Source organism: Chelonia mydas, chromosome 6 (assembly GCF_015237465.2).
Source record: "Chelonia mydas isolate rCheMyd1 chromosome 6, rCheMyd1.pri.v2, whole genome shotgun sequence".
Lineage (NCBI taxonomy): Eukaryota > Metazoa > Chordata > Testudines > Cheloniidae > Chelonia > Chelonia mydas.
Genome location: NC_051246.2, coordinates 40,027,535 through 40,051,714, shown reverse-complemented (window position 1 = coordinate 40,051,714; position 24,180 = coordinate 40,027,535). Strand labels below are relative to the sequence as shown.

The following is a 24,180-nucleotide window of genomic DNA, read 5'->3' as shown; positions in this document are numbered from 1 at the left end:
ACATCGGGGTTCCAAAACTGTATGGAGGGCCAGGTAGGGAAGGCTGTGCCTCCCCAAACAGCCTGGCCCACTCCCTGTATCCGCCCCCTCCCACTTCCCATCCTCAGGATCCCAGACCCATCCAACCTCCCCTGGTCCTTGTCCCCTGGCTGTCTCCTCCCGGGATTCCCTGCCCCTAACCAGCCCCCCGGGACCATACCCCCTATCCAATCCCCCCTGCTCCCTATCCCCTGACTGCCCTGACCCCTATCCACACCCCTGCCAGGCTTCCCGGGACTCCCATGCCTATCTAACCCCTCAGTGTCCCCTGACTGCCCCCCGGAACCTCCTGCCCCTAACCCCCCCCCCCCCCCCCCCACTCCCCGCCCCCTTACTATGCTGCTCAGAGCACCGGGACTGGCAGTTGTGCTGCCCGGCTGGAGCTAGCCAGGTAGTCAAGAGCACTGGGACAGGCCTGTGGCTTTCGCAGCCATGCTGCCCAGCAGGAGCTTGCAGCCCCACTGCCCAGAGTGCTGGTGGCATGGTGAGTTGAGGCTGCGGGGGACGGGCTGGGGACTAGCCTCCCTGGCCGGGAGCTCAAAGGCCATTGTTTGCCCGCCTCAGCCTTAATTACTAGACAAATTTAAGACTTTTTTTTTCTTCCTGCCTCTTTAGGCAGACACTCATTAACCTGTTTATCTTGACATCTAATTGTGAATCATGAGAGGTAGCAGTTTCAGCTTTTGTTTTAACCTGGTTTGACACCGATATTGTCAAAATGCTTTTTACTACCGAAAACTTTAATACTATTGCTTCTATGTTTGCTTTGTGCGCTAAACAGATGTTTTGTTGATTTGTAGGATATGCTATAATTCTCTTGGTTTCACAAAGCCACAATTTCAAAAGTCAAACTGCTATGATTACAGGGCAAATTGCACCTTAGGCCCCTTTAGCTCTCTTGAGCGTACCACTTACGTGACCTTCCTGGCTTCCCTGCACCTCACTCAGGGTGTAACTGTGCAGTCAAACCACTCTTAGATGGGATTTTTGGGCTTAGCTCCCTTGATTCATGACCACGAAGGCACAACTTCGTTTTGAGATCTGCAGTGGTTTCCATTCAAGAACTTGTGATAGTATAAGTTTGCAGTGATATAGAAACAGTGTCTTCAAAACAAAGCATTATTTATTTGTTCCTCAAAGGTATGAAGTGTGTAGAGCACAGGGTAAAATCCATAGGGCGTACATGCCTGGGGCTTACACCTTAAACTTTTCTTGCCAGCTTTTGTAAGTTCCCCTCAGCCCAGCTGACTCAGTCGCTGGCAGGGAGAAACAGCCTGTATTGTGGCAGCAGGCTCCCTGTTTTTGCATGTGTCAGTCTGTTAGCTTTCACTAATACAACTTGGGTAGCCTTTGGTTACTCACTCGATCCCTCCTTTTTCTAGCATCTATGAGGTTTAAGGATCATCTTTGATCCTAGGTTCAGCCGGAGAAGGAGAAGCCATTCTGGCCTGGTTGAAGCCAGAATATTTTTTATTTGATGCCACCCCCTCCCATTGTTCCCTCAAGGAGCCTTGTATTTGCCATTGTTTTGTTTCCTGTGGGTTTTCCCCCTTCACAGCATTCTTTGATTTAACCTCTGGTGTTCAGGCAGGTTAATATCAGGGCATATGATGTTTATATTAACAATTACACACACCTCCCTCCCTCATTCTTCACACCAACCATTGATTTTTGTTAGTCTGTATGTTTGGTGAAGAAATGCATGGAGGAATTGTTGAACATTTCTTAAGATACTAAGACCCCAATCCTATAAATGCTTATGCCTGTGCTTAATCATGTGTGTTTGAGTGGTCCCATTGAAGTTAAAAGCTTAAGCACATATATAGAAGTATTGATAATAGTGCAGACTAATTAAACAGCTAGCTGAAAAAGATGATCTTACATGTATTAAATAGATTTTTCAGTAAATATTTTTAGAACTATTTGCTCTTTTCATTTGTTTGAAATGGACATCACAAATTATAAAACATAATTCACAAAATTAATTTTAAAAATGGATTGTGCTTTTCCATTCCTTTGCACTAACCAAATTCTGTCTTCTAAATTCTTAATTAACTCTGTCCAAGAGTCTTGTGTTTTACTGTTTGCCTTTATTGGAAGTTTTTCCAAGCAACAAGACATTTTCAATTCTTCTTGGGCAATAGAAACTTTTGGCATTCTCATTAGTTTTGAGAGTAATTTTTCATTATTAAAATATATAAAAACTGAAATTTGAATAACAGTGAAAAGGCAGAGGAAGACAAGATCACAGAATATTCAGCTTAATCTGGCCAAACCAGTGTAGCAGATTTTTTCTGAAATAATTTACTTCTGATCTTCATAGGATATGGAAAGCCTAGAGAAAATTGTTAACTGCTTACATGATCAGTAAAAAGAAAAGGAGGACTTGTGGCACCTTAGAGACTAACCAATTTATTTGAGCATGAGCTTTCGTGAGCTACAGCTCACTTCATCGGATGCTGTAGCTCACGAAAGCTCATGCTCAAATAAATTGGTTAGTCTCTAAGGTGCCACAAGTCCTCCTTTTCTTTTTGCGAATACAGACTAACACGGCTGTTACTCTGAAATGATCAGTAAAGCATGTCCTTCTTCTAATGGTGAAGAATTGCTTGACTGATTGGAAAACTTTGCAAATCTCTCTAGAATGTATTGTCTACTCCAGATGTAAGTTGTTTTATACAATTTGATTTGGATTGGCTGTATCTTTTATCGGCCATAAATTTAATGTTTTACCTAAAAGTACTCTTAATGGATGAGTCGCATACTAACCATTTGGTCTCAGTTTGAGAAACAATTTAAGCATGCAGGTTTGCAAAGTCTTTACTTTATAGATATTCACATCTAATTCTTATGTCTGTTCTAGAATTTGTAGGATTTTTCAGTATATTTAACATTTAAATCTTTCTGATGGGATTTTGAGCATAGGCTATAATGTCACTATTTGCTAACTATGAAGTTGGTGCTTTTTAATTCTGTTTCAATTGGATGAACAGTGGAACCATTAATTGTTAGACAATAACATTTCATACCTAAGAAAATTCAAATCTATTCCTATTCAAGGATTTCAGTAGTAGATAAATGGTTTGTTTCTGAATTATTTAACTTTATGTAGTTAAAATGATATTGAAAAGTGTTTCTATTGTGCTTGTAACATCTAATTAATAACCTTTTGTCTGCACACAATGGAATAAATTAAATCAAATTTAAAATTATTTATTAAAGTATATAGGATTACACTTCTTATAATGAAAACACAATTTTAGTGTCAGTATCAGCGGCGAGGTAGGAGAGAGAAGCTCTGTGTTCACCATGGATACTGAAGAATACAAAAACTAGAATATACTGTATTCATGAATATAAACTAACAGAGCACTTTGAATTCTTCATCTTTCTTTCTATATGGCATTGTAAAAGGTTGACACTGCTCTTTTAATGTAGGTTGAGTGCTGCATGTATGCTTTTCAGAGCAATAGTGTGAGGAAGCTTGCAGTGGGATGGCAGGACGGCCTCATCCTTATGACAGTAACTCCAGTGATCCAGAGAATTGGGATCGGAAATTGCATAATAGACCCCGTAAGCTTTGTAAACATTCAAGGTAGGTGCCATATACAATTGCATCTCAGAGCTACAGTAAATCTCATTCTAAAAACAACTATATTTGGTTGTGGCAAGTCCAGTCATGAATGTGGGAGTTATTCTCTTTTTAAAGCAACTCTAGTTAAAAATGTCACTTGAAATAATTAGTTTTATTGAAACAATTATCAGCCTTCCTAATCTTCACTTGTATTTGTTCTGCTGTTTGTTTCTTAGTCTTCTCCAAATTAAATGAATTATGAATTCACTTAGTTTGTAGCTTGTTACGTGGATACCTGAATAGTTGAGATGGATACCAGACACTTTATTCACCGGTAATCATTTCAGTGAGCTGGCATTATTTAACAGCACACTTGGGTTATTTGCAGCTTGCTCATGGGGATGAATTAATATTTGCTTACATGAGTTTCACTCTTTATGGCTCTTTGTTTGCTTAGCAAACTTGCTTGCTTTTGACTGCTAAAGGAGTTCTTTACCTAAATATGGATTTTTCAAGTTGAGAAGCTTTGTAAATACTCAATCTGAAGACAGTTTAGGGAGTAAATTTATTTTTCAGCTGTTCTATTCAGAATAGAAGATAAACGAGACAATAGCTTAAGTTGCAAACATATTTTTCTAGAAAAGTTTCTCTTCACATATGTGTCTGTTCAAGGATTTGAGCTGTTAAGGGGCTTATTCCTTCACCCGCTTCCTTCCCTGGTCCTTCTCGCATGAACAGAGAGCAACAATACCCGAAGTCCAAAGGTGCAAACAATTCGATGTTTATTGGGGTGAACTTCCAGCAAGCATGATTCCAGTTTCCTTCCTTGGTGTCCTCCTTCCCAGCTCTGACACCACAGAGCCTTACGCCTGTGTCCTTGTTCCCATTCCTGCCCTTAGCCAAACATGATTCCAATTTCCTTACCCACATTCCCTGTTCCCATTTTCCCCACACCCACCCACCCCTCACTTCCTGATTGACTGCAGACTATATAGTAAAACTTGAAAGTTCAGCTTAGCTATACCTTAACCAATCATTTTCCTGAAATTTAACTAATCAATCCTAACATATTGTAACATGATTATGTACCCAATTATATCCCACCACCTTAATTAGTTTACACCCAGCAAAATTAATTATACAGCAGACAGAAACAATCACAGAACTAGACAGAGATTATACAGACAAACAATAGCAAAATGGGAACTATAATGACAAAACAATACAGAAGTGAGGATTTCACATCCCAGCTGTTAAGTGAGTTCTTGCCAGACAGGATGCTATCAAACTAAGTTTCCTTTTACATTTTCTAGGCACTTCCCTTTCTCTGGAGGTGATAGGCACTATCAGGACAGGAATGTATTCCTAACAGCCCAATAGCACCTTATTTTAATGTGACTAGTTTGGAATGTGAGGATGTGACCGTTCACTTCCCAGCTTATGGCTGCCTCTGCTGCTTAGCCAAAGGCCTTAGCCTAAGAACAGGGCCTCAGACTGTAACAGTAAGAGAAGGCCCTTACACCGGCAGACAGTGATTTTGATTCTTTCTTTTATACCTCTAGAACTAGCCAAGTGATAAGAATACACCTAAATTCTTAAAGTACAGGCCTTTGCAGACAGGCCTGAATATCTGTATCCTAACATGAGCCATTATTAAACATTAATTACACCTCACAACATTCTCCTCAGCTAGGTAAGTGTTAGACCAGGATTTCTCAAACTGGGGGTTGGGACCCCTCAGAGGGTCATGAGGTTATTACATGGGGGGTCGCGAGCTGTCAACCTCCACCTCAAACCCCGTTTTGCCTCCAGCATTTATAATGGTGTTAAATATATAAAAAAGTATTTTTAATTTATATGGGGGGGTCGCACTCAGAGGCTTGCTATGTGAAAGCGGTCACCAGTGCAAAAGTTTGAGAACCACTGTATTAGACTATCCATTTTACAGGTGGGGAAACTGATAATTGTTAAATGATTATCAACTCACACAGTGATTCAACAGTTGAGCTAGAAATAAAATTCATAGGACCAGATGGTTATATTCCCTTTCTAATTGCTAAACCGTTGTCCCTCAGTAGCGGGATATTGCTGTATCAAATAACTTAAATTTACAATATAAAGTTTTAATATTACATTAGGAGATATGGAAGACATGCAATTGGCATAACTGTATTTCAGCCAAATATGCATCTGGTAAAACAGTGAAATTAATATTATTGAGCACTAATGTCTCTAAAATGAAGCATAAATTAAAGTAAATTCAAGCAAATAAATGTCTTCTCTTAAAGATAAATAACTTGGTACTGCTAAGTGCTCTACAGGTGATAGATCTGTATAATATGCCAAAAAAAAATGCTAATATACATTTTGAACGGAAAGTATCCAAACTAACATTTGACCATTGGATAATATAGACAGCTTTTGGGAAACTTTGAACAAGAAATTGACTTAATTGTTTCAGCTGACAATAAATAACTTGTATTGAAAAAAGTTTGTCTCTTTGACACATTGAGACATTGAAATATATGAAAAGTAGTGTGTTAGGGCAAAGGACTGAATTACTAGAAAACAAAGTGTGCTAAAGAATAGAATTAGTATTTTTAGGTGACCAGTCAATTCAGTATTGCTCTTAACTTACTGGGTGCTCTTTGCAAAAGAAGAACCTAAAATCTGCATAGAGCTAGTGGAAAATAGTAGAAAAATGCTTTTTAGGACACAAACTTAAGGCCTTCACTCACAAGGCACTAGCTGGTTATGAGGATTGGGTACCCCAGCCTCATTCATGTTGCACTTTATAGGACATACTTTACATCATGGTAGGGAAAAAATGTTTTGAGAAATTGTATGTGGTAGTAATGTAACTAGACTTTATTCTAATCCATCTGAACAAGGGAGCAAAGTTAAGGTGGCATGTACAAACAAACTGTCATTTCCTGATTTGAGGGTGTAACCATGGAACCTTAGCATTTTTCATATAGTTTTAATGCAGTTTATTAGGTTTAAAAAAGAGACTGCATGATCTGGAGCTATTTGCAAATTGTCCTGCACAAGGTTGATAATCGGACAAGGGCTACTTCAGAATTCTGTTTCGTTCACTTTGTGCCTTGCTAAATGCAGCAAATGGCATATCGGAAATGTTGTTGGGTCCTTTTTTTTTAACTCAGAGAGAGAGTGTAAAAAGAAAATGGCTGAACAGATTTTTCTCAAGTGTAAAATATAAAAATAAAAAGCCTACACGTAGAACCCAGATCTAACATGTTTCAGTCCCATAAGTGAAGTTAATGCCTCTGCGTTCCCTCTCTGAGCTCAGTATTCAGTTGTGGTAGCTCATCACAGGGTACATGTATACTTCAAGCTGAGGGTACGATTCCCAGATTGACAAGACATACTCGTGCTAACTCTCATCAAGCTAGCATGCGAATAATAAAATATAGCCATGGCAGAAATAGAAGGGATTCAGAGATTGGGGGTGAAAATGAATTAGTCCTGGAGAGCCTTCTATATGAAGAGACGGTATAGGTAGGAATTGTTTAATTTAGAAGGGACATGAGAGGTATAGAAAATAATGAATGGCATACAGATATTAATGTTTGTCACACTGACTTTCATATCTGTTGGAGTAATTTTTAAAAATTCTGTTACTAAAATAAGCAGACAAGACTGAATAATTGTAGAAATCAGACCTGTTGACTAAAGAGGTACCATTTTTAGTCACTCTTTGGACTTCAACTGCTCTTTAAGCATGAGTCATCTAAATAGTTACAACTATGTAGTAGGTACAGCTGTTGTATTTTTTTAATTTAATTTTTCATTGTTTATAAACTTGTAAAGCACGTTTTGTAAACATTTTTTTTCCTAATCCTATTTCTCTAAGCATTCCCTCTTAACATGTGATGGAAGCTTTGCCTATTGTTTATGGCTGTTTCAAAGCTCATCCTTTACCTTTCCTCTTCTGCCTTGGAATGTCAATACTTGTTTGACCATTGATTATGTTCAGCTGATGCTCAGTTCGAAACCACCCTCATTTCACTATTGAATTCTGTTATTTCCTATATGTGTCATGATAGAAGGATTTTGGCTGCACCATAACGCCTTCCCATGTCTGTCTCTGTAACTTAGTTTTTTTACTCCCAAGACCACAATTATTAATCTTTCTTAAATCACTTTCCACACTTCTTGCCTCTAAGAGCCTATCTGCGTTCCAAGTTGTCACTATAGGTTAGGAACATCCATGTTCAAATATGGCTTTTGTTAGTGGTTGGGACATGTTTATAGGTGATGAATGAATCTGTAACTTGATTCACTCTCACAGTTTTTTATAACTGTTTCATCCACACTACAAAAAGTTAAAATACAGATACATGTAACCTTCCCAAACAGGCACCAAGTTACCTACTGTCATCACTGGAGCACCATCAGCATTTATCCTTAATTTAACCTGTCTTTTATTGCAGGGGAGACTTTTCCTATCGATAAATTCAATTTCTGTAATGAAACATTTGAAAAGTTAGACTAATGAGCTTTCTTCTGTGGTTTAACTTGCTGGGCAAAGTGACCAATCACCAGTTTCCACAACTATTTCTCCACCATCCATTGCCTTCTACTGGCTGGCTTCTGTGCTTTCTCCTGTTGGATTCTTTCTTAGCTCTTAAGCATATTTATTGTGGAAAATTTGATTATACGGTTTAGTCTGATGTTCTATATATTTTTTTAAAAAGTCTAGTTGCCAGCATCAATGTATAAAGGCCTTGGGTGGGTTCTAGATTGTCCCTATCTGTTCTCCACTGAACAGTGGTGAGAAGCAATGAGCTACACTCAGTGCCATCTGAGGAGGCTGATATATCAACCCTATCATGCTTTGTAAAGGTATGTAAGGTTTGCCAGATGGTGGCCTCACACAACTCTCTTTTGCTGAAGCCTTTCTCCTTTCAACCCAGGAAGGTGGTTATGGCCCTAAAAGAGTGGGTTGTGAATGCTGCTGTGGAGTGAAGATTCTTGTGGCTTTATGTGCAGAACTAATGCAAGATTTTATTCACCTACCTATGGTGAAGCTGGAATCTTGTTGAACTTTCTTGAGAGCCCAAGAAACAGATGAGTCTGTATGAATATGTAAATAGAATTTAAGGACTCTAATTACATCCATACTTTCTATTTGAGGGGTTTTGGAGTCGGACAAAAGCTTGGTAAGAAAACTTATGATGGGAGATCCTGACTTGTAAATAAACCCAGGAGTTAATTTAACTGCTGCTTCCTTGTGGAAGGTCAGAACAGAGTCTTTGTATGTAGTGCTGCTAACTCTAATTCACTTGACTGAAATAATCATGAGAGGATATATTAGGAGAGGAAATGTTGGAATTAGTGACTCAAAAGTGGAAACAAATACTTTAAAAACTAGACTCCATGACTTAGACTTAAATTAAAATTTAAGCCTGAGAGACAATTCCCTTTATCAAGTGTCTTTAGGGCTGACCCTGCCATGAATTCTCCTTCCTCTCTGGTTGCCTTAAGACAGGGGTGGGAAAACTTTTTGGCCCGAGGGCCACATCTGGATATGGAAATTGTATGGCGGGCCATGAATGCTCACAAAATTGGGGGTTGGGGTGAGGGCTCTGGGATGGGGCCAGAAATGAGGAGTTCAGGGTGTGGGAGGGGGCTCTAGACTGGGGCAGGGGGCTGGGGATGAGGGGTTGGGGGTGCAGGAAGGTGTTCTGGGCTGGGACCAAGGGGCTCAGAGGGCAGGAGGGGGATCAGGGCTAGGGCAGCGGGTTGGGGCACAGAACGGTGTCGGGGTGAAGGCTCTGGGTGGCAATTGTCTCAAGCAGCTCCCGGAAACAGTGGCATGTCCCTCCTCCGGCTTCTATGTGGAGGTGCAGCCAGGTAGCTCTGCACGCTGCTCCATCTGCAGGCGCTGCCCCTGCAGTTCCCATTGGCTGCGGTTCCTGGCCAATGGGAGTTGGAGAGCTAGCGCTTGGGGCGGGGACAGGATACGGAGCTCCCTGGCTGCCCCTACGCGTAGGAGCTTGAGGGGGGACATGCTGCTGCTTCTGGGAGCCGCGTGGAGTGGGGCAAGCCCCAGATCCTTCTCTCTGGCGGGAGCTCGAGAACCAGATTAAAATGTCTGAAGGGATGGATGTGGCCCCTGGGCTGTCGTTTGCCCGCTCCTGCCTTAAGAGCAGAAATTTCATGGTGTTTTATGGACACCCAGATTGCAATCCTGCCAGAAGAGAGTGAGGTAATTGTGACTGTCTTGTGTGATGTTTATCTAATGTCATTTAATTTTTTTTTTGGAGTTGCCCAGTGTGACAGGATCCCTGGGATACAACCTGGTACTGGGGTACTGCTGTGCCCCCCTTAATTCTTCATCTTGAGCTGTCTCTCTCAATGCTTTGCTAGTGACAAGCAGCAAACCCATCCACCTGCTGTTATCACTTAGCACAACAGCATGTGGAACCCCAGCTAAATTGCATGAATGCAGATGGGGTAGGTGGGTGCAGGGACACATAAGGAGAGCGGGCTGGCTGAGTGGGAGTGCAGGGACACATGGGGACAGGGGAGGAGGGGTGGCTGAGTGGGGTGCAGGGACACGTGGGAACAGAGGGGAGTACAGGGACACATGGGGATGGGGCAGGTGTGCCTGACTGAGAGAGGTAGGGGTCTGCATGGGGAAGGCTTCCTAACAATCTCCCCCCCCCAACCCCCCCCCCCTCCCAAAAAAAAACAAAAAACAAAAAACCCTGTTCAGTAGTTCTCCCACCCGCAACCCAACAACTCTCCAAGTTAACACTCGGGCTCCTTCCCAGCAATTACTTCCCTCTCCCTCTGCTCCTCTGTTACTCCTGACTTTCCCAAAGTCTTTGCACTACTTCTGAAGGGTGCAGGAAATACATTTCTGTATTGTAGTTTAAATTAATTATTACTCAAAGTTCTGTATTAATATTCCTTGTAAGGAATCTATTTGTCCAAAAAAGATTCAGGAAATGTTTAGGTGGGGTTTTGGTCTGTATTATCACAGACATACTTACTGACAGGTATTTTTAAACAAATTACCAAAATAATTGAAACTGGCTTGATTGCATTATTTTCATGAGTAAAATATGCAGAATTTTAAAATTATTGTGAGCAGAATTCCCCCAAGGGTATTGTTGGAGCAGCAAACAGGTCTAATTTTGGAACCCTTCATTGGCTCTAGATTCTTAAAAATACTGATTGGGCTAGATCACGTTTGCTAGGTGAATCAGTTCTGAGCCATTTGACCTGGATATTGAGTGTCTCTACCAGATGTATGGCTTTGGTAGTGCTACTGGCTTATCAACAGAACATAGTAAACAATTTGCAGATCCAGTCTGTGCCACTTTTAAACTTGTCTAGCTCATAAATCTTGGGCTGAGAAGTTGTTCAGGGTTGCACCCAGAACATTTAGACTGGACTCCATGGTGAACCCATAGTGGATAATATCAATAGAATTGTGCTGTGAGGAATCAAACAGCCTAACAATTTCCTGATAGGATTCGATGGCAAATGGAACTGTTGCGCTCTCTGAGGATGAATGAGTGAAGAAGTGTTCTGAAACGAAGTCTCTCGGTACTGAACCAGTTAGTATATCTACAGCAGTCTCAAAGCAGAGAATGTCCAATACTGTTGGATGAGAGGATCTGAAGAGTGGTGGTCTTGTAAACTACTGTAGGCATTCTTGATGTGGATGAACCTTCCCTTTTACTATCTTGAAATGGGCTACCAAATGAGAGAGAGGCCAGTCTATTCTATAAACTTTTGCCAGCAAAAGCTGTGTCATGGATGTAATGAGGTCTGATTTTTTTGATGGACATGATTGTGCCAGCAGAAGCCCCTCCAGTTGACACAGTTCAGACTGACAAAACTTCACTTCTGCTTGTTTTGCTATAGGAGGGAGCATGAAATAAACTATTCCAGCAAAATGACGTTTTACTGGTATAAACTACATACACACTAGATGTACTTTGCCAGTCTAGCATACCTAAACTAGCAAAGTGCATCTACTGTAGATCTGGCCATAATGCTGGGGAGAATGGATGTGCAGAGAGCTCTTATCCATGTCTATCACAAATCCCAGACTGAAGAGTCACTGAACCACCAGGGAACACTACATCTTTAGTGGTGGACACTAACTCCTTCACCAGCCGTACTTCCAAAGAAGAGGTTGCCTGAATGTTGCTTTCCCTGTGAGCTGCTGCCACAACAACTAAGGTCTTTCAGTACTCACTGTGCTGAGACAAGATCAAAACGAGAGGGAGGAGTATTGGAAATGGCCCCCCCCATGAGCAAAACAAAGACCTCTGAGTGTATTCTAGAATATATATGTGAAGGTGCGCAACTTCTAATATGTAGACATTTGAAATTTGCCCAAATTATCCTGGATCAAAGGGTTTATACTTCATATTTTTTGTCTCAAGTGAAGAGATTAAGCCCCTTAAGGTCTAGGACTGGATAATTTGGCACCAATCTTCTGCGGACTGCAGGTAGAATAGACTCTGAGGAACATGAGGCTTCTGCATCTTTTGGAAGATGAGTAAGGGGGCAGCACTAGGTTTTGGAAAGAGAAGGAAGAGAGGACCCACTGAAGAATATTTAAAAAAAAAAAAAAAATTGAAATTAAATGTAGCCATTTGTTTGTTATGGATAGGATACAGGCTCAAAAGCAGTAGTTGGTACAACATGGACTGATCAGTTAGCTAATGTATGTGACAGATATATTAGTTTGGAAGTTGGCCTTGAGATATCTGGAAAACTGGAGCCTGGATGAAATCCAGAAAAGTCAGTTCCTAGAAGATTTAGCCAAGTTTTTTTGGCGTATCTGAAGAAAGAAACATATTAGGATCAGCCATGTCTTTCATGTTCTGTCCCAGGATATCCCTTCAAAGAAAAGGGCCACAAAATGGATGTTGAGTCAGCTGTTCATGATCTCTGCTGGAAGTGATTGGCTATAATGATGCCTACCACCACCAGATTCAGGATCTTAAATTGAGTCTCTGGCAGCATTGTAAGGCAAATGTGAGGTGCTGTTTTTAAAAACTTTCTAGGCAGTCAGGATTGAATTTCCAGGTTTCTGAAGAGGTACTGAATCCATTTTGCTTTTAGAGGAGACACACAAGGAAAACACTGATGTGCATGTGAAAATGTAAGCGACAATTCATGCTGTTTTCTTAAGGTAGAGTCCAGTTCTCTGACCTCAGAGTTTGAGAGGCAAACTCTGGTTTCTTACTGGAAAGGAGAAGAACATTTCTCAGATTGATCGATCACCGGGTCAATCTTTGGGCAGGACTGCCACTATTTTGTGTCTGAGAGGATGTTGTAGAGCTTGTCATAAGTAGGAGAGATGGAAAAATAAGGGTCTAGATGCTTCCAAGTCTCTATCTTGGAGTTCATAGGAGGGGAAAGAGTTAATCCTTTAAGTCTTGTTAAGAAAGTATTCTTTCCTGCCCTTCTGTGAATCTTTGTTCCTTTCCTTTCAGTGGTTGTAGTGTTAGCAATGGGCTTATTAAGGTTTGGGCCTTTGCTTGAACCTAGATTGTCAGAATTGAAATGTCTGAGGTCTGGTCCTTCAGGGCAGGTCTACATGTAAAACACTGCATCAGCACAGCTGCACCACTAGCACTGTAATGAAGACTCTACGCCTGTGGGAGACAGCTCTCCCATTGGCATAGTTAATCCACCTCTGCGAAAGATGGTAACCACGGTGGTGGGAGAAGCTCTTTTGACAACATTGTGCTGTCTGCACTGGCGCCAAGGTCGGTATAATTACATCGCTGAGGGATGTGGATTATTCATATCCCTGAGTGATGATATACTGAAGTAAATCTATAGTGTAGACCTGCCCTAAGAGACTTCCTCTTCCTCTGGGTGCGAAGTCCCTACATCTTGAGTTCTTCCTCTTTTGGACACTTACTTAGTGATTGGATTGGGAAACAGAGGAGAAGCCAAAGCACAAAGAAAGGCAACAAGCAGTCTTTCGTAGAGGATGGTGCAGAATGCTGGATAACCTGACCTACTGAAGATAGGGTTTCTGTGTAAATCCACCTCCAGAAAATATTCCTCACTACTTGAAAAATCTCCTTTGTAGGGACCTCCATTGACAGTATTTTGAAGTGAAGTGGATCTGAAGCTCTGAGTAATATGGTGGTACTCCATCCTTGGTGTTGGATACTGCCCTCAACTAGGGGTGGGGAACCACTCAAAGTTCTGTGGGTGCTCCAGGGTCCCAGGTCCGAAGGCTCTTTAGAGTACTGTTCTCTCTTGGTGAGGGAAAAACTTGTGGCACCACCAAGAAGTGTAGTTGGTGCTTTGGAAGAGCTGTTTGTGGGAGCCCTAAAGAGAGATGGACTTCTGAATCATATGTTTGGGACATCTTGTGGGATACACCACCTGGCCTGAGAAGTGAGAGGGATCTGGAGCCTGACCTCCTAATGTTGACTACTCTTTGAGGTGCTAGGAGAGGGCATGTGTTCTCCACCTGAAAGCAAGCAAAAAGGAGTTGTAGCCTACTGCCCCTTGCCTGGGTGTTGCTGTAAGAGGCCTTTTTATTTGCCCTGGGAGGGGGAAGAGACTCCAAACTTGGGCTTACTCCATTGCAGGAAGGTGAAACAAGGGTCCTGCAATTACAGCATTGTGAGCCTGCAGCTGAAGGAATTTGAGTACAGTTGCACCTGTGTTTCCTATCAGTTGACAGCTTCATAATGAAACCGATGGCATCTTAAAATATGGCAGAAGACTACCTGAACAAGGTATGGAAGCCATCTTGTAGAGGGCATAGGTCTGAGAAGGAGAACAAGTATTGGAAGCCAGTGATAGGTAGTTGCTGTACCTGACAAATTAGAACAGCAAAGGGAACCCCATTGATCTAGATTTTTGAACCTGTATGAGCAGAAATCTTTCTTCAACCCTTTGTAGCTTTCCACCTTGACTGTTGTAAATCCCTTTTTTATTGTTCTAAATCCATATTCTTGAAATCCTTTGAGGTCTGGAGTGCTGCCCCAGTAGTAAAAACATATTGTCTTGTTTCCTTTGCTGGTTTTCTTTTTGTTTTAGAAATCCAAATTTGCTTTCCTGGCTGCAAATTCTTGATGAACTCTTAACTATATCTTTTATCTAACTTCCATCATCTGCTCTTTTACCTTCTTTACTTTCCATATTATGGCTGTCTGTTTCCTGGGGTTTACCTCCCTCTTTAAATGTAATGTGACTGTAAAGCAGTAGTCTGATATGATATGAATCAATTTAAAAAATATTGTGTAGCACTCAGATCATCAAAAAACTTTAGGAAATATGGCCCTGAAATTGTTAAATATAGGTTTGGGATGCTTTTACCCAGTCCCATTTGTATATGAGAAATTGGACTTGAAACCAAAAACTCAGTGATCTATTTTTATGTCAAAAGTCATATAAATTGACCAAAAGTCAATTGCAGCACATGCTTGTGGTCTCAGCAAAAGACTGTTTTAGTTGTAAATACTAATTTAGGGAGATTGTAAAATACCAAATGAAAACTTTAATTCCTTGAATAGCCATAAAACCAAACATGAAAAATATATGTATGACAAGAGAAAGTTAGCAACAACCTTTTCAGTGTTTTGTTTGTGTGCTGAAACCTGACAAACTGGCAGGACTAGAAATAGCTTCACAGATGGTACTTGGCAATATATCAAGCAGCTCTCCTCTCACGCGCTCTTTATCCTGTCTGTCAATTTCATTATCCAATGGCCGCTTAGAAATGGCGAAATGGCAAGCATGAATTCAGCTCACAGGAGGCTGCGAGGTCAGACGTCAGTACTGCACTACGCACGGCTGAGTCAGTGACTGTGAGAAAATGAATTGAATTAATATCTAGAGGGGGCTTGCGTTTCTGAACACTTAGTGGACTGAATAGCTGCAAAAGGATTGTCAGTCTTGAGGGAGAGAGGAAAATAGAAGAAAAAAGTAAGACTGGCTAATGATGCAGTGGTGCTACTGAGGAGATAATGGAAATATCAAATATGCTGAATTTAGCAAGTAATGCCAAAGGATGCTGAGCTGGCTTCCAGAGCTGCTTTCTTGGAAGGAGCAGAATTCTTTTGTACTCTGATTTCAAAATTATTTCAATGCTTTTGTATTTCTTCCCTGATGTATACAACAGGAAGGTGCGTAACCATTGATAATGGGATAATCTGTGAGCAATACATAACAGGACGGACAGTATAGAGATGGAGATGCACTGTCCTTTGTGTATCCTGGTCAATTTAAATGAGTAGGCTTCCAAGAGTGTGAGAGAGACAAGTCACTGTAATAAAAGCAGAAAGGATTTTCTCTTTTAAAAAAAGCCTTACAAAAATACTGTGGTAACTTTGTGTTGAAAGATTGGCCTCCCTTTTCTGAAAGTATTGATTACATGAATACAGTCACAATTGTGTGCAAGAGGTTAGCTATAAATTAATATGTTAGGAATTTTTTTAAAATAAAAGTCTTAGAATATAGCAAGAAGAGAAATTGTATTAAAGTTGGTTTTGTTATTGGCTCACTGTCATTGAACTGACTGTAAATTTTTGCTGATCATAGATATCAATATACTATGATTCTATTTAAGTGCTACAACAAATTGCTCGTAAACCATTACATTTTATACAATGTCCATTAGAGTGTGGATTAGCTTGGCAATTTGAAATCTATGGCAGTTGCTTTGATGGTAAAATGAATCCTCCTTTAATTGTTTGGTATCAAATGAATAAAATTTTATTCTGAAAGGGTAAAATTTTTCTTTCACAGTTGCATCCAGCTTTTAAATTGGAATAGGACTGTTGACATTTTATAAAAATAATCAACTCTTGCCTGACTGCAGGAATACAAAACATACAAATCATGACACTTTGACAAACCTGCCATTTTGACAAATTTTACGCTTTTCTTCCACCCGACTCCATTATCTAGTTTTCTGTGTTTAAGTAAAGCTTTGAGCATGTTAAGTTTTGTTTGTAATGCAATTGCTTTTAAAGCACTTTAAAATATTTTATATATTTTTAATATTTTCTAGAGGCACATTCAGTAGTGTAGAAGAGAGTAGATACCGGTAAACTGAGCTTGCCTACTTCTCACTTGGGGAATATGTTGTTTAGGTTAGTTTACCCACTTCTTTTTTTTACCACTACACTACTGGGAAAAACATTCTAATCCAGTGTTTGAAGGAAAAATAAATACTCCAGTCAGCCTGGCCCAAAAGTTTTGGATGAGTGCACCAGTATTGTCACAACATTCATATTGTGGTTAGGAAATAGTGATACACGAAGCTTGTGAACGTTGGTATATTTAAAGAATCTTCAGAATAACATCTTTCCCTGTAGAAATATAACTGACAAAATAAGGCGCTTCACAGTTAAATCTCTTAAATTCTCCTGTGGTAACATTTTTCTGTGTGGGGGTTTTTTTTTTTTTCTATACCATTGATATGCTGCCATTTATGTGTGTATACTTCACGTGAATGAAAGAGCAAATGAGTTTTGCCTTTGAATGGTCTTGTCCCTCTCAGAATGTTAACATAATCATAACAGGTTTTTGAGCAAAATTCTTCTCCTGAATGTGCAGGCTCTACTCTTTTATTGCTGTCAGTGAGAGCCAATCAATGCACATCCCAAGGCAAGATTTTACCATTTGGTTTTTTTTTTTTTTTAACTTCTCTAGTTCTGAAAACAGTAAAGCAGGCTATGATGCTGCTTTATGTTGGCTACTTTAAAAAGCCATATTTGTTATATTGCCTTCTATAATGCTGTTGTGTGCCTCATTTTCAGTATTGGATATACTTATATATAATTTTGATTTGGATCAAAACCGACTACGCAACAGTTGATTTAAAAATGTTAACTTTTTTTATTTAAAAATCAAAATAAGGAGAATCTACATTCCAAATTATGCTTTTAAAATTTGCTCTGTTCCTCTGTTGTGACTAAAACATTCAAAACTACCAAATCTAATTACCTTTTAAAATCATATATTGATTATAATGCAAAGGTAGGGTGGTTGTTTGTTTTTGAGAGAGAGAGAGAAGTTCACAGGTGATTGTTGAATTAAAAAAAGCACTTTCAGGTCTCTGTTGTACTGAAAGTTCCCATTTGCAAAGAATTAAATAGAAATGTGCAGCTATAGTAGTTCATCTGGACACTTGCTACAGCATAATAGGCAAAACACCATAGCTTTCTTGAAGATCGAAATTACAGATTAATGCAGTGTGACAGCTGGGTACCGTAGAGAAATAATTACTCTGGGGATATTAGCTATCAGTGACAGGTCACTGGTGTAGCTTCACTGGTGCAAATGCTGAGTGTAGACATGCCATGTGGCTATACATTTAATTTGTGTTGGCATGGCTTATCCTTGCTTGAAAGTCGGATAGGCCCTACTGGTGTAAGTCAGTTTTTCACCAGTGCAGCTCACTTACATCTCTGTCACACTTAAACTCATAGTGTATCAGTGTAGCTCCACTGCGGTAAAAATCCCCAGTGTAGACCCCTAGGGCTTGTCTGCAGCAGTGCAGCTATGCTGGTGATTATAGTCTCAATGTGGACAAAGCCTAAGATTCGATTAACAAAACATACTACAGTATATTTGCTAGTACACGTCATAGTGTTATAATTTAAACTATACCACAGTGGTAAAATTAATCCAATGCATTTTGTGATGCATTATTTTTGTTGTTGTTTTTGTGCACTTACTAACAAGTGTAGTTCATTAACTAAACCAGTCTCCCAGTGTTTGGTGTGGAACAGAGAGATTCTGCTGCATACATACGCCCATTAAGGATACAAGTAGCAATTGTTTAAAACTGGTATTTTTTTTTGGTTGTAGTTTGAGATGATGATCACTTTCTGTATGTTAAGATTTTTGCTTAAAACAGACTTTAAAAAACAAAACAAAACCTGTTTCTGATGGTTCTGGCATTTTAAATTATTTGTGTTATTAACACTTTTACTGCTAAAACAATTTTACAAATCAAAATGATCTGAATCACAAGTCATCCTGTTTGTTTTTTCTATTTCACTCAGCTTAACTTTCCAGAGGCTCTGAGACTAGCCTCATGCTGCAGTGTTCTGGCTCACAACATTGCAGGGCAAAGTCTAGTAAACTCTCTTAATTGACATTTATTTTTCTCCTAAATCTGATTTTCTTGGGGTTTTTACCACCCTTTTCATTTGTATAGCCCAAAATTTGGGGATGGTCTTCTTGTCCCTTTTAAGTGTCTTGCTTACTGCTGAACATGCCTGTGTTTCAGTAATAGTATTCTATTTTGTAGTGTGTGTGTTCAGATGAATAGAACTTTAAATTTTGCCAGGTATATTAACTGCTCAAGTAAATGCATTTTCTGAATTTGTCTGGATATGATTCAACAGTAACATTGACGTTTAAGTGGCTGTAATTAAGATAAGTGTTCATGTTTCAAGTGGTGCTGTTTCAATCAGTCTGGCTTGCGTACTTAAGTCTTACATTTATAGAGTACCTAGCATCCAAAAGAATAGGATTTTTACATGTGAGAGTCTAATCTGTGTGTGCATTAAAAATGGAAACTAGAAACCTTCAGCAGCCTATTATAGAGGAGGAGTGAAGGAACAGCAATTCGAGTTCTAAGTATGCGGAGAATGCAGGTGGAATGCGAACATTGGGCCTGGAATCTTATCCTTTGTGACTCCCTACTTCTTGTAAAAAGTGCCTTGGTACCTTTTAAAAGATCAGAGTACTGAAGGTCTTGGTTTTTACAACCTGTGCAGAAAAAGGCATTTCCAGTAACATAATGAGTGCTGTCTCTTTCGTTAGGTGTTTATTCAGGACTGACAAAGGAAAATACATGGCCTATTGAGTCACCAACAGAACTTCCTGTAGCATTGATTTTTTCCTTAGAGATTTCCTATTGAAAGATTAACCAGGGTCAACCTTGCTTTGCTATGAGATCTAAGAACGTTGCCTGGGAGGTGGCGGTGGCTGTAGATATCTTAATTTGTTTTTTGAAGGACTTTGCGTCAAATTGAAAGCTTGGATCTTCGTGTACAAACAAATTTTAATTCTAGAGAATATAGTAAAATCTATAAATGTCTTTCCTTGAAGAATGGACTTTTCCATTGGCTCATGTCCCTAGAGTACCAAAGAATGTAATCTGAATGTACCCTGTTATAGTCTTATATGTATTGTCTCATGTCTCAGTCGTGCATTTTCTTTGTCTAAAGAAATTTTATATATTTGGAGAACATTATCCAAAAAGAAACATGTCATGATGAATACTGTTACTATGAAATGAGGCACCTTTCCACCACATGGCTAAAGTATTAGGCCAGGTCTACATTACCACTCACTTCAGTGTAATTTACGTCGCTCGGGGGTGAATAATCTATCCCCCTCAATGACACAAGTTACACCAACCTAAGCACCAGAGTGGACAGTACTATGTCGGCGGGAAAAGTTCTCCCACGAACATAGCTACTGTCTCTCACGGAGGTAGATTCATTATGCCGACAGAAGAGCTCTCTCCTGTTGATATAGAGCGTCTTCAACAGATGCCCTACAGCAGCACAGCTGCATCGATTTAGCGCTTCTAGTGTAGACTAACCCTTAGTAACTTAGATGGCTAAGTGTTTCACTCATGACACCTGCCTGGTCATGTATGTGGTTGTATTCCTGTAATCAGTTCAGCACAGATTTTTGGGAACTGTTTCCAGCGTAGGCAGGACCCATCCCCTCAACCCCCACTTCCCCCAGCCATGTTTGTGTCTGTCCTGCCTTCCAGCTTTTTTGAATTAGGACTTTGAGAATGTTTACATGCCCCTTGGGCTCTCTTTCCCCTGCTGAAGCACTATGGGATGGCTGCTCATACTTTCCCGTAATGCACTAATATATAAACCCAGGTAAGCAGTGGAGTAGTTGAATTCACAATGAGACGGCAGAGAAGTGACTGTAGGGACACTAACTGAACTGTTGTTTGTACTGTGTTAAAATGACTTTATCAATGGGTTTGTTTACACTTGAATTTTTTAATGTTAGCATGTGTTATTTAACATGATTGTGAAGTCTAATGTAGACAGGACAGAGTTTTGTTGCTAGCGCTTTTAAATCCTAGGTTGCAGCCTGTCACTTTTAATTTTTGAAAATACTTCAGAGTCTTCCAGTGAAAGTAGTTGAGTTTATAAGTGCAAATACTTAGAAGAAAAACAAGGCAGTTGCAGATGTTCCATCCCAAAATCTTCATGGAATCTAAGGGATGGGGTTACAGATTGTTGTTTGCAACTTCTGCTGCAAGTCTCTTTTTTTTTTTTTGAAGGACCAGTCTTATTTTACTTTCATAATGGGAAAGGCAAGTACAAGAAGATATGTTTAGTCCTTAAATGTTGACATTCTAGAAATATAAATTTATTTTATTTTATTACTTATTTTTAAAGTAGGCACTAAGTGTCTTCTGAAAACATCATTTGTTAATTAATCCATTTAGAGCTTGTTCATTTTGAAATGTGGATCTAATCCTTGCTGCCCTCTAAAAATCAAGACTTGCAGTTTTTTACCTTATTCAGTAACCTCTTAGCCAACTTTACATCCACAAAATGTGTTGTCTTACTGCAGCATATTTTAAGCTTGGCAGAAAATGGTACTGCAGTAGTTTCTTTCTGCACCAATTTTTTTGCTGGTACAAACTTCTTCCTCATGGCCTGTATCCAGGTAGGGTTTAGAGAAACTTTAGGCCTCTTAAATTCTTTTTAAGATGTAGATTTTTAGGATTTTCTTGGTTAATGCTAGTTAAGAGACATCCAGCTCCTCCTCTTGGAGAGTCACTATCCTTTTTTTTAAAATTTGGTTGGGTCTGGCATCTAGCTTAAGCCGTGATGGCATGAAGCTTGTCGTTGTGTTTAGGCTCTTATGCTGCACCCATTGCTGAAGGGGAGACATCTGTTATCTGCTGGTTACTTATCTTTTGAGTAGTCAGTGAGTCTCATCTCCACTTGGATAACTTCTAATCAACCTTTTACAAATATTTCAGGAACTGGCTTTTCAAGTTTGTGCCTCTAATTACAGTAGAGTGCACTGTCTAGTTTGGTAGTTCTTAATTGGATCATAATTCCTACCACCTTTTCCATTGAGGGTGTTCTTGAATCTCTTAGCTTTTCTCAAGCAGTCCTTTCTTTAAGCTCTCTTGGTTGAGAGTATCGTTGTTTGTGGGATTTACAAGCTGGCAAGTAAGTGGGAATTCAAGCCCCATCTCTTGGACACAAACCAACGGGAAACAGTGATTTTTTTTTTATCTGCTGTAGGCCTTCTACGCTGATTCTTTATGCCTCAATAATTCAGTACTTAATTTTTAGAAAGTTGCATGCATTGTATTATCGGATATGAAATCCTATAAAAGAATCAGTTCATATCTTCATTCATGTCTATACTGATAGTCTTCCTAGAATTCTCAACTAAGTCAAGAGTGCAAATAAGAAACTGTGGAATCACTCCCGTGCCAAACTGTAGCAATAGTCATCTAAAATTTTGATGCATTTGAAGTTCCATAAATTAGTTTAAGAATATTATTAGATAATTTTAGCTACCCTCTGAAATTATGGAGCTTGAAATCCAGTTCTTAGTACAAAAATATTTTCACATGTATAAGTAAAACTTTGTTTAAATGCTAAATGTGCCAGTATTAAGAAAACACATTCTGTTTATTTAAACAAAAAAGTGTAACATGACTTTTTATATTGATTAAATCTTTGATCTTATGCTATCAAGTTAAAATATTTTAAAACAAATTTCCTTGTCTGTTGCTAGCACTGTAGATTTTTAAAAAACTTCTCAGTTTTAAGAAAGCAGCTTACTTCTTTGCTTGCTGGATTGCTATGATGTGTGAGTTTTCCTTTTCTTTTTCTCTTAGTTTGGATATCAAAAATTGACACCATTTTCAGGTTCTCTTCAGTTGCTAGCACGACGCTGAACACTGCAGGGGAATGTTTACTTCAGGGGAAAAATTAAATTTTAAAATAGTATGGCAATGTTTTGTTAGTCTTACATTTTATAAAAGCTTTTTTTACAAAACTCAATTTTTTGCGGCTAAACTTGACCCTTTTTAATTTAATGTTTTTTTCTTTTGAAGGTGCACTATGCTATTTTCTTTTGTTTGTATATTTTGTTGAAGTAATTAAAATATTTTGTTTTGACTTTAAAATGTGCTTCACTTGTAATGGTTGGTTTATCGGAGCCCTGCAATGGATTCTGTGAAATCAGGCTTTACAAACCACGAAGTGATCAGTAGCATTTTACTACAGGTTGCTTTGCAGTGATATGAGAGTAGTTGTTTGATTCTCTTAGACGATACTGCAGAGATACAGAAATATGTGAATGATATAGCAACAAACTGGAGGTAAATAAAATTATTCTAGTTTTGTGTATCTTGAGTATAAAAATATTTAAAATAATTTTATATAGGGTGACCAGATGTCCCGATTTTATAGCGATAGTCCCAATATTTGGGTCTTTGTCTTATATAGGCTTCTATTATCCCCCACCCCCTCCCGATTTTTCACACTTGCTGTCTGGTCACCCTAATGTTATATAGAAACATGCTGGATTATTTTTCAAAATTGAATGGTTTTACAAGTTGCTCTAAGATTGTTGAATGCTGAATAGATTTTGTTTTTTTTGTTTTTAGTACACCATCTTGTGTTGCTAAAGGAGTAGACAATACCAGAATGAGCCTTCATGGTGCTAGTGGTGGACATGAGAGATCACGAGACAGACGCAGGTCAAGTGACAGATCACGAGACTCATCCCATGAAAGATCAGAATCTCAGCTCACTCCATGTATCAGGAATGTAACTTCACCAACAAGACAACACCATGGTGGTATGTTGGAGATTAATTTGTGTTACAAAAACTTAATCTTTTAATCTAATTCCTTTTTCTTTGTGTAGAGCAGACTAAAGAAAATTTTTCTTACAAGTGATGATAAAATTATGATATATAATTACCAATACATGCTCAAATTCCGCAGACTAGGAAAATGCCTCTCATGGACTAGAAAGTAATAGTTTTAGTCCAAAACTCATGTGTTCCACTTAAGCATGCTGTGTTGCTGATTCATGTTTGGCCTGCGGTTCATGTTTTGATATGATGCCCTAGTACATAGGAGCTGTGCTAAAATGTTGAGTCATAATAACCAAAGAACTCTGCTGAAGCCCGGAGTTGGTTAATAAATACATTTTCCCCTACTGTAGCACCTTAAATATTTGAAGGCAGGGAGAGTGTCTGGTAAATACTTGCATTAAAAAAAACCAAAACAAAACGCTATCTTGTTTTGTAAGTCGGTGAACTCTTCGAGGTATAAAGTATTAAACTCTGGAAACTCTGATAAATAGTGGCTTTTTTTAAAAACAAAAACTCCGCCTCTCCATACCTTTTTTTGAAGACTGGCTCCCTGCCTTCTGGGATGTCACATAGGAGAAGGAGCTGGTGTACCAGAAGGAAACGGACATCATGGGTTGAACAAAATGCTAAATGTTTCATTGCATCTGGCGTTTGGGGGCTCCTGCCACATGTTGACGCAGCTGATGAAATAT

General features: G+C 39.3%; 1 protein-coding gene across 8 annotated transcripts in view; it reads left to right on the top strand.

Annotated features, from left to right (window-relative positions):
- Positions 1-24,180, top strand: part of BTBD10 (BTB domain containing 10) — a 51,401-nt gene that overhangs the window by 11,380 nt on the left and 15,841 nt on the right. For 4 of the 8 annotated variants that reach the window (XM_037899851.2, XM_037899850.2, XM_043548909.1 and 1 more), the window contains 2 exons: positions 3,478-3,634; positions 23,274-23,467. In XM_037899851.2, the coding sequence (XP_037755779.1) occupies positions 3,534-3,634; positions 23,274-23,467 (295 nt within the window). In that variant the 5' untranslated portion in view covers positions 3,478-3,533. Of the gene's footprint in view, positions 1-3,477; positions 3,635-15,418; positions 15,763-23,273; positions 23,468-24,180 lie in introns of those variants that run through there. The other 4 variants (XM_043548910.1, XM_037899852.2, XM_043548912.1 and 1 more) reach the window with 3 other exon arrangements.